The sequence below is a fragment of the Mytilus californianus genome, unplaced genomic scaffold, assembly GCF_021869535.1.
Source record: "Mytilus californianus isolate M0D057914Y unplaced genomic scaffold, xbMytCali1.0.p SCAF_4, whole genome shotgun sequence".
NCBI classification, from domain to species: domain Eukaryota; kingdom Metazoa; phylum Mollusca; class Bivalvia; order Mytilida; family Mytilidae; genus Mytilus; species Mytilus californianus.
Window position 1 is genome coordinate 681,465 of NW_026262690.1, and position 12,063 is coordinate 693,527.

General features: G+C 31.2%; 1 protein-coding gene across 5 annotated transcripts in view; it reads right to left on the reverse strand.

Annotated features, from left to right (window-relative positions):
- Positions 1–12,063, reverse strand: part of LOC127737231 (E3 ubiquitin-protein ligase TRIP12-like) — a 113,657-nt gene that overhangs the window by 78,871 nt on the left and 22,723 nt on the right. For all 5 annotated transcript variants that reach the window (XR_007999281.1, XM_052247766.1, XM_052247764.1 and 2 more), the window contains one exon: positions 4,884–4,958. Coding sequence is in view for 4 of the 5 variants with exons in the window: in XM_052247766.1 (XP_052103726.1) it covers positions 4,884–4,958 (75 nt within the window). In the remaining variant the exon portion in view is untranslated. The remainder of the gene's footprint in view (positions 1–4,883; positions 4,959–12,063) is intronic.

Consider the following 12,063-nt stretch of genomic DNA (forward strand, 5'->3'; position numbering starts at 1 on the left):
TTGGTGAAATGATTCATACAATCAGTTGTGTTGCGTTGCGTTGCTTAGCTATATTTCTAGTTACTGCAGTATGTCTCTTGTTTTGTTTTAACATTGTGGTACTGTGTTATGTAGACATTGAATCAGAAAATTATTGGTAAAAAAAGAAGTAAATCAATAAACAGTTTGTATACTCTAATATTTTTTTTAAATAAATAAAACATGATTCATTTACAAAATATTCATCTTAATTTAAAGTAATCAATTCTTTTATAAAATCCATGATCAATAAAAATGAAATATCATTCAAAAGACCAAAAATGTTCAATTTAAAATTTTTTTATAGTTTCTAGAAAGAAAGTTGTTGTATGTGAAAGGATTCTTGTCATAAAGAGATATAAAATAACAAGAACAAATATTGATTTATTGTTTGAACCAGTTTCTATCTTAAATTAAAAAAAAAATTTTTTTTCATAAATTTAAAAACATTTTGTCATAGATTTCATGTAAATATTAACCTTTCTTGTCTTTGGTGATAATCAAACATTGATACAGACTTAATACTGCACTGAAATCTAAATCTTTATTTGTCATGATCCATTTAAAAAGAATTCCTAAATCTATAAATTTATCTTAGGTATTCAATGTCAACAACAAAGTCTCCCTATTTTTCCCGCCTAAATGACAGGAAGTAGATATAAATAGATTTAACATGTGCTCATGGATAAAATTTGCAAGATTACTTCTGTTATTCATTAATTGTGGATATAGATATCCAGTTTGAAGGTACAGTCATACATTTTATTTATTAAATAGAATAAATTGCAATTAATTGCAAACACACTTTAATATTCTACGTGAACTAACTGGGTCATGTGATATGTACATATATCCGTCCCCTTCACAGATACTATAGTTTGAAACCCAATATCATGCACTTACTATGTCATAATTAAAGAAAATTTTGGCCATGGTTTAATCAGACATATTATACTATACTAATGAGCTAACTTTATTATGTACAAAAAATGTACAGGCGTGTGTGCAACTATCGGGTTCACACTGTTTGTGTACAAAGTATTTGCAGACTTGTCACAGGTCAGCGCTTGGGTTGTGAGTGAAGCCATAAAATAGTTATCAGTGATCATAAAGTTATGAACTCCTAATTAAAACACAAAAGAATAATGTAACAAGTTATAATTACATGGATTAAATCCAATCAACAAGGTTAACCTCATAAGGTAAATCGATCACGTGGTGTCAACAATCTGGGTAAACTGGTTTGAACTGGTCAAATTTCACCAGGAATTTTATACCGCACGGAAAAGATTAAACAAATCGCTTAAAACTTTACCGATTTACAATTTTTTTACTGAAAATTTAAGCACCACGGTCAAAAATTATACATCGCGGGCCCGCGGTCCTTTAAGGGCCTGGGGAGAACACTGAGGTAAACATCATGTACATTTGAGAAAGAAAACAGGTAAACATCATGTACATTTGAGAAAGGAAATAGGTAAACATCATGTACATTTGAGAAGTACATTTGAGAAAGGAAACAGGTAAACATCATGTACATTTGAGAAAGGAAACAGGTAAACATCATGTACATTTGAGAAGTACATTTGAGAAAGGAAATAGGTAAACATCATGTACATTTGAGAAAGGAAATAAGTAAACATCATGTACATTTGAGAAAGGAAATAGGTAAACATCATGTACATTTGAGAAAGGAAACAGGTAAACATCATGTACATTTGAGAAAGGAAATCAGTAAACATCATGTACATTTGAGAAGTACATTTGAGAAAGGAAACACGTAAACATCATGTACATTTGAGAAAGGAAACAGGTACAGTGTTCTCCCCAGGAGTTTTGGATAGCACCAGGGTAACGCGTGTGGACAGCTTGGTGAAATGATTCATACAATCAGTTGTGTTGCGTTGCGTTGCTTAGCTATATTTCTAGTTACTGCAGTATGTCTCTTGTTTTGTTTTAACATTGTGGTACTGTGTTATGTAGACATTGAATCAGAAAATTATTGGTAAAAAAAGAAGTAAATCAATAAACAGTTTGTATACTCTAATATTTTTTTTAAATAAATAAAACATGATTCATTTACAAAATATTCATCTTAATTTAAAGTAATCAATTCTTTTATAAAATCCATGATCAATAAAAATGAAATATCATTCAAAAGACCAAAAATGTTCAATTTAAAATTTTTTTATAGTTTCTAGAAAGAAAGTTGTTGTATGTGAAAGGATTCTTGTCATAAAGAGATATAAAATAACAAGAACAAATATTGATTTATTGTTTGAACCAGTTTCTATCTTAAATTAAAAAAAAATTTTTTTTTCATAAATTTAAAAACATTTTGTCATAGATTTCATGTAAATATTAACCTTTCTTGTCTTTGGTGATAATCAAACATTGATACAGACTTAATACTGCACTGAAATCTAAATCTTTATTTGTCATGATCCATTTAAAAAGAATTCCTAAATCTATAAATTTATCTTAGGTATTCAATGTCAACAACAAAGTCTCCCTATTTTTCCCGCCTAAATGACAGGAAGTAGATATAAATAGATTTAACATGTGCTCATGGATAAAATTTGCAAGATTACTTCTGTTATTCATTAATTGTGGATATAGATATCCAGTTTGAAGGTACAGTCATACATTTTATTTATTAAATAGAATAAATTGCAATTAATTGCAAACACACTTTAATATTCTACGTGAACTAACTGGGTCATGTGATATGTACATATATCCGTCCCCTTCACAGATACTATAGTTTGAAACCCAATATCATGCACTTACTATGTCATAATTAAAGAAAATTTTGGCCATGGTTTAATCAGACATATTATACTATACTAATGAGCTAACTTTATTATGTACAAAAAATGTACAGGCGTGTGTGCAACTATCGGGTTCACACTGTTTGTGTACAAAGTATTTGCAGACTTGTCACAGGTCAGCGCTTGGGTTGTGAGTGAAGCCATAAAATAGTTATCAGTGATCATAAAGTTATGAACTCCTAATTAAAACACAAAAGAATTTTTTTACTGAAAATTTAAGCACCACGGTCAAAAATTATACATCGCGGGCCCGCGGTCCTTTAAGGGCCTGGGGAGAACACTGAGGTAAACATCATGTACATTTGAGAAAGAAAACAGGTAAACATCATGTACATTTGAGAAAGGAAATAGGTAAACATCATGTACATTTGAGAAGTACATTTGAGAAACGAAACAGGTAAACATCATGTACATTTGAGAAGTACATTTGAGAAAGGAAATAGGTAAACATCATGTACATTTGAGAAAGGAAATAAGTAAACATCATGTACATTTGAGAAAGGAAATAGGTAAACATCATATACATTTGAGAAAGGAAACAGGTAAACATCATGTACATTAGAGAAAGGAAATAGGTAAACATCATGTACATTTGAGAAAGGAAATAGGTATACATCATGTACATTTGAGAAAGGAAATAGGTATACATCATGTACATTTGAGAAAGGAAATAGGTAAACATCATGTACATTTGAGAAAGGAAATAGGTAAACATCATGTACATTTGAGAAAGGAAATAGGTAAACATCATGTACATTTGAGAAAGGAAACAGGTAAACATCATGTACATTTGAGAAAGGAAACAGGTAAACATCATGTACATTTGAGAAAGGAAATCAGTAAACATCATGTACATTAGAGAAAGGAAATAGGTAAACATCATGTACATTTGAGAAAGGAAATAGGTAAACATCATGTACATTTGAGAAAGGAAACAGGTATACATCATGTACATTTGAGAAACTAAATAGGAAAATATCATGTACATTTAAAAAATTCGTAAGGGGTTCCGTGGAACCGTGTGTTTTACCTACGATTGCTGCTGTTAGTGTAAAAGTGTAATGTTGACTTAAAAAGTGAGTCCATTTATCAATAAAATACAGAATTTAAAAAAAATTAAACTGTCTCTTTAGATGCTGTTTCTTCGTCTTGAAGATTAGCTTCTGTCCACGTTTAATAACAATCCACAAAGGTTAACAAACTTATCATGTCAAAAAAATTAATCCCAGACTGTCTGTAAATGTTAACTGTAAAAAAAACTAAGTCCATCTATCAGAAAAATAATGAAAATGAAAATATATTTTCAAAAGTTTGCTTCAGACATTGCCTCTTAATCATGAAAAAGTTTCATAAAATTCTATAAAGGTTTGACAAAGTATTTGATGTGTAACAAACTTTAACCCCAGACTACATCTACTTGTTAAATGTAAAAAAAAAAATTAAGTCCATTTATCAGTAAAATACGGAAAAATGAAAATAAATATTTTCAAAATTTTGCTCTGGATACTGCATTTTGGTCATTAAAAAGCTTCTGTCCAAATTTCATAAAATTCCATGAAGGTTTGACAAATTTATTGATGACTGAAAAACTTTATCCACAGACTGAACCTAAATGTTGACGCTGCTGACACCGCCAGAATCTAGGATCGCTATGTCTCGCTTTTCGAACATAAATGTCGCAGGCTCGACACAAAAAGGAAATATTTACATTTCTATGGGACATAACTCCTGAAAAAATAATTGATCAGCGCTGATTTTATATGACATTGCTGATTTTATATGACATTGCTGATGTAAGCCTTCGATATAAATTTCAAAACAAATGAAGGCTTGAGAGCACTTACAATGTAATTTTCCAAATAACTTTATGATAAGGTCTTGATAACTTATATAAAAGATTACACACCATATATTCATAGTAACAAAGGAGATTTTAAAAAGATATATCATTATATTGTATTTTTTCCAAAGAAATGTTTAGTTTAGTTGTTAGTGTTTATTTTTATTATATGAATAGGTTGTGTATTTGAATACCTTGCAATCTTCCCATATCTCCTTCTTCTGTCTCACTCTCGGAAGTCATAGCTGTAGCCCCGGCAGCATTTGATGCTGGAAGAAAAGCAGGAAACTCATTTCGATACAATTAATTCAAATTATCAATTCTTCCAGGATAAAATATATTCATTTTATTTAGCGGACTATACCTTCTGGGTTTTTCTCATTGGTGAAGGCCGTAATGTTGCCTTTAATGGCTTACATCCACTTCATTTGAACTTTTGTGGATAGTTGTCTCATTGGCAATCATATCACATCTCCCTATTTTTATATTAACTGTTTTATTATTGTTTTTTATTCTCTTCTTAGAATTTCCTAATTTTATGCTACATCAGCATTTATAAAGGTAACTTACTATTTCAGAATAGATATGATCACTACAATAATTAATGGTTATACATGAATTTTTCTTGTAAACAGATGTGTAAAAATTAACTATTGTTTATAAAACAAGCATTCTGAGAGTATTGCATGGCAATACATAGTCCCTTACCGGATAAAAATTCATTATACTGGAACAAAATGCTAACTTGTTCTATAACTTGTCATGGTGTAAACAAAAAGTAAATATCATGTCAATATCTTCAAGCATGACTAAAAACAGTGTGGAAAACTGATTATATGTGTGAATTTTTCAAGTCCAAGGACCATAATTCTGCACAAAATTATTAGACCGAAACATAAGCATGATGAAAAAAACATCAGATATGATTAATAGTTCTCTAAAATTAGATTTGATGTAATACAGTGTATATCTATTTTCAAATTATAATCAAATATAATTAATAGTTTCAAATATTTTTTCTTTCATTTGTCACAAACTAATATAGATTTGTAACTTATCTATAAAATGTCAACAACTTTTATCTACACAATGTAATGTATTGAAATATATACATTAATAAAAATAGATTATTATCTAATTAAAGGATTTCTCTTCATAATTTTTTTTATATATATATAGCATTCAGAAAATTAGTTTATACTAAATAACAAACAAACCTGCCAAAGAATTCTTCAAATAATTTAACAAAGAATGTCTTTTAAAAAATGAGTTATCTCCCTTTGTACAGAAATATAGTTTAACATAGTACCCTAACATTAGATATGGTCCAGAGTTAAGATCCATAACTCTGGACTAAATCATCAGACTGGAACAAAATTCGAACTTATCTATAACTTGTCATGATAAAACTATATACCAAATATCAAATCAATATCTTCAAGAACGAAGAAAAAGTGTGGAAAGCTGATTTGCCAGACTGACCGATGGACAGACGGACGGAGTGCAAACCTAAAGTCCCCTTCGACTTCGTCGGTAGGGGACTAATAAATGGGGAATGTGTCCATGGGACACAGATGATGCCCCTGCTTGCATATTATATCAAGATATAAAGGGACATAACTGAAGAACGGTAAAAGTGAAGCAACCCAAATTTGTACTTGATTTGAGTTTTGTGATAATAAGTATTGTGTATAAGTTTCATAACATTTGGTTGAGGCAAACTTAAGTTAGAGAACAGAAGCGAAAAATTCAGCAATTTTTCCATTTGTAAAGGGGCATAGCTCTAGAACTTTTAAAGTGACGACACCAAAATTCAAACCTGATCTGTGTTTTGTGGTAATAAGCATTGTGCATAAGTTTCATAACATTTGGTTTAGGCGAACTAAAGTTAGAGAACGCTGCCTAAAAATTCAGCAATTTTTCCATCTATAAAGGGGCATAACTCTAGAAAGGTTAAAGTGATGCCACCAAAATTCAATCTTGATCTGTGTTTTGTGGTAATAAGCATTGTGTATAAGTTTCATAACAATTGGTAGAGGCAAACTAAAGTTAGAGAACGGAAACCAGCTTTGGGATGTACGGACGTACGTACATGTGTACGTACGTATGTACAGACAGACGTAAAGACGGACAAGGGTAAAACTTTAATAAAAAGGTAATAACTTCCAAATCTGTGTGTATGTATTATTTTAAGGAGTTTATTATGTTAATTAGTTTGTTGAATTTCAAGTGCAATAATATCTTCCTGTGAAGTTTCAGGGATCTGGGTTAAAAACTGTAGGAGTTGATTATACAAAACTCATACACACTTTTCTCTGAACACCCGCACAACCATCCACCTGCCCCACATTAAGATACTATAAGCCTGTTTTGGACAAACCAGCCAAAAATGCTAAGTTAGTTATCTTTTTGAATTGACATATTAAACCCATCGGCAACTGTTTGTTTTTTCAGTGTTTTTGAAAAAAATTACATTTTTGCATATCTTCGTTGGTAAAATATACACTTTTAGACATCTGAAAATTATCGAATGCTTTTAACATGGTTTGTTATTGACTGTAATTGAAGGTTATTGTTTCATCAATCTTGTGACCACAAAGGTTTACTGGAAGAAATCAATTATACTTACACATTGTATTCAGAATTAATAAATAAAGCAAAATAATTGTCAATGCCTTTTAGTGCTGAAACAATCTTACTTTCTTTCAAAAATAGACAAAAACTAGAGGCTCTAAAGAGCCTGTGTCGCTCACCTTGGTCTATGTGCATATTAAACAATGGACACAGATGGATTCATGACAAAATTGTGTTTTGGTGATGGTGATGAGTTTGTAGATCTTACTTTACTGAACATTCTTGCTCCTTACTATTATCTCTATCTATAATGAACTTGGCCCAGTAGTTACAGTGGAAAATATTTTGTAAAAATTTACAAAAATTTACAAAATTTATGAAAATTGTAAAAAATTGACTATAAAGGGCAATAACTCCTTAAGGGGTCAATTGACAATTTTGGTCATGTTGACTTATTTGTAGATCATACTTTGCTGAACATTATTGCTGTTTACAGTTTATCTCTATCTATAATAATATTCAAGATAATAACCAATAAAATGCTTCGCTGGGGCGCAGCTTGATACGACCGCAGAGGTCGAACCCTGAACAGTTGGCGCAAGTATGGACACAAAATTCAAGCTTGATACAGCTATGACTTTGGATTGTCATTAAATATTTGACACAGCATAGGTTTCTGACACAGGATGAATGTGGTGTAAGAACTGGAAAAAAATTAATTTACCTATTATGGTGGAATATCCATAAACTAAATTGTTTGTTAATTTCAATATATCAAAGAATATGTAGAATTCAATGTTTGATGTAATGTAATAAAGTTGAAATTTGGACCGTTTTTGTTCAATGTGAACCAATTTGGTAACATGTATAAATAATCAAAAATCTAAATACATGGGAGCCCATTTAAATACATCATAAAGGTATTAAAATAGAAAGTGACATCATAGTCATGGCTAAAAATAAACAAAAATCCTTAATCAGCAACATTTAAAGTAATATCTAAAAATAAAATTCCTTTGTAACCATAAAAGCCCATTTAAATACATCATAAAGATATTAAAATAGAAAATGACATCATAGTCATGGCTAAACATAGCAAAAAACCCTTAATCAGCATCATTTAACAGTAATATCTAAAAATGGAAATTACATCATAAAGGTATTAAAATAGAAAATGACATCATAGTCATGGCTAAAAATAAACAAAATCCGTAATCAGCATCAGCAACATTTTATAGTAATATCTAAAAATAAAATTCCTTTGTAACCATAAAAGCCCATTTAAATACATCATAACAGATATTAAATAGAAAATGACATCATAGTCATGGCTAAACATAGCAAAAACCTTAATCAGCATCATTTAACAGTAATATCTAAAAATAAAAATTTCTTTGCAACCATAAAAGTAAAATAGAAAATGACATCATAATCATAGCTAAAAATAAACAAAAATTTTTTTTATTGGCAAATTTTAAATGGAGTTTATTATACTAAAACAATAAATTTGCAACCATAAACATGATAAAACCCCATTTAAACACATCATAAAAGTATTAAATAATTCAACTACATCATAAGGCTATAAAAATAGAAAATGACTTCATAGTCAAGGCTAAAGGTAAACAAAAAACCTTCATCAGCAAAATTTTATATTGGCAAATTTCCAATGAAGTTTATTACACTAAAATTGTTGGCAAATTTCCAATGCATTTATTAACAATAAAGTTATTGGCAAATTTCCAATTTACATAATTTAAAAGCAGTGTAGATGAGATATTTAAATGAGTTTGAATTACCAACCTTACACTGCTTTTAAATAATGTTCTTTACTCAATTATTTGTCTATTAAAATGGAAACCCTTGTTTTTTAACCTTTTTTCCCCTTATTCCTTAAACCTTAGAGCCATAACCACCACACCACCCCCCCCCCCCCCCCCCCAACCCCCCCAAAGCCAATTATTACTTTCCAATGTAACCTAAATTTCCAATATACATAATTTTAAATTTCAGTTCCTCATGTTATATAACCGTATCATTAATATTTTCTTTCATATATAAATCTGAAACAACCATCTTTAAATGGAACATTTTAAAGAAAAAAAAAAAATCCTACCCCCCACACATTTTTTCAACCCCCTTTTGATTCATCATCCCCCACCTCAATCACAACCTTCAATTTGTGGTATGGTACATTGCAATACAATTTCACAGAGATCCATACACTTGAACACAAGTTTTTGTTGCAAACTAAAAAAATCCTTATTTTCGACCAATATTTGGCCCCTTATTCATAAATGTTTGAGCAATTAACCCCAAAACTCAATTCCTACTTTCTCTTCGTGATAAAAAATAACTAACTTAAAATGTAAATTTTAAACAAAAAAAAAAGGAAAAAAAAAATTACCCCTTTTTTGACCCCCGCCCCCCTTATGATTCATCACCCCCACCCCCTTTCCCCCCAAACCAAGCTCAATAACAGCATTGCCTTTGTGGTATGGTACCTTGTAATACAATTTTAGAGAGATCCATACACTTGAACACAAGTTATTGTCTAGAAACTAAAAAATGCTTATTTTAAACCCCTTTTTAGGCCCCTTATTACTAAACGTTTTGGGCAATTACCACAACACTCAATTCCAGCTTTCCCTTTGTGAAATGGAACCTTGTAGTAAAATTTCAGAAAGATCCATACACTTACACACAAGTTATTGTCATGAAACTAGAAAAATGCTTGTTTTTTGCCCCCTTTTGGCCCCTTATTCCTAAAATTTTGAGGCAATTAACCCCAAAATCAATCCCAGCATTGACCCTTAGTGATATGGAATCTTGTGGTACAATGTCAAAGAGATCCATATGCTAACACACAAGTTATGTCTGGAAGTTACAAAAATGCTTATTTTCGGCCCCTTTTTGGCCCCTAATTCCTTAACTGTTGGTACCATAACCCCTAAAATCAATCCCCACCTTCCTATTGTGGTATTGAACCTTATGGTAAAATTTCATAGAGACCCATTCACTTAAACTAAAGTTAGAGTGCGAAAACCATTGTGTATTCGGACGACGACGCCGGACGACGACGACAACGACGCCAACGTCATACCAATATACGACCTCAAAATTTTTTTGCGGTCGTATAAAAACAGCAAAATTTCCTTAAAATTACCAATTCAGGGGCAGCAACCCAACAACGGGTTGTCAGATTCATCTGAAAATTTCAGGGCAGATAGATCTTGACCTGATAAACAATTTTACCCCATGTCAGATTTGCTCTAAATGCTTTGGTTTCAGAGATATAAGCCAAAATCTACATTTTACCCCTATGTTCTATTTTTAGCCATGGCGGCCATCTTGGTTGGTTGGCGGGGTCATCGGACACATTTTTTAAACTATTTACCCCAATGATGATTGTGGCCAAGTTTGGTCAAATTTGGCCCAGTAGTTTCAGAGGAGAAGATTTTTGTAAAAGTTTACGGACGACGGACGACGGACGCAAAGTGATGAGAAAAGCTGACTTGACCTTTCAGGTCAGGTGAGCTAAAAACACAGATTTATTCTCAAAGTCATACAGAAGAAGATACACAAGAATATTTGGAAAAATTAGAACCATAAATTTCAATATGGGTCAATATCCCTAATGTGCCTCAAATTGAGGAACTCCTATACTATGTAAACAATAAAATGCTCCGCAGGGCGCAGCTTGATACGACCGCAGAGGTCGAACCCTGAACAGTTGGGGGAAGTATGGACACAATTTCAAGCTTGATACAGCTTTGGATTTGGATTGTGATTAAATATTTGACACAGCATAGGTTTCTAACACAGATTGAATGTGGTCTAAGAACTTAAAAATTTTAAATTGGACATTCACCTATTATGGTCCAATATCCAAAATCTAAATACATGGTTAGATTCAGCATATCAAAGAACCCCAAGAATTCAATTTTTGATGAAATCAAACAAAGTTTAATTTTGGACCCTTTTGACCTCAATGTGGACAAAGTTGATAACGGGGCCCAAAAATCAAAAATCTAAATTCATGGTTAGATTCAGCATATCAAAGAACCCCATATATTCAATTTTTGTTGAAATCAAACAAAGTTTAATTTTGGACCCCGATTTGGACCAACTTGAAAACTGGGCCCATAATCAAAAATCTAAATACATGTTTAGATTCAGCATATCAAAGAACCCTAAGAATTCAATTTTTGTTAAAATCAAACTAAGTTTAATTTTGGACCCTTTGGACCTTAATGTAGACCAATTTGAAAACGGAACCAAAAATTAAGAATCTAAATACACGGTTAGATTCGGCATATCAAAGAACCCCAATAATTCAATTTTTGATGAAATCAAACAAAGTTTAATTTTGGACCCTTTTGACCTCAATGTGGACAAAGTTGATAACGGGGCCCAAAAATCAAAAATCTAAATACATGGTTAGATTCAGCATATCAAAGAACCCCATATATTCAATTTTTGTTGAAATCAAACAAAGTTTAATTTTGGACCCCGATTTGGACCAACTTGAAAACTGGGCCCATAATCAAAAATCTAAATACATGTTTAGATTCAGCATATCAAAGAACCCTAAGAATTCAATTTTTGTTAAAATCAAACTAAGTTTAATTTTGGACCCTTTGGACCTTAATGTAGACCAATTTGAAAACGGAACCAAAAATTAAGAATCTAAATACACGGTTAGATTCGGCATATCAAAGAACCCCAATAATTCAATTTTTGATGAAATCAAACAAAGTTTAATTTTGGACCCTTTTGACCTCAATGTGGACAAAGTTG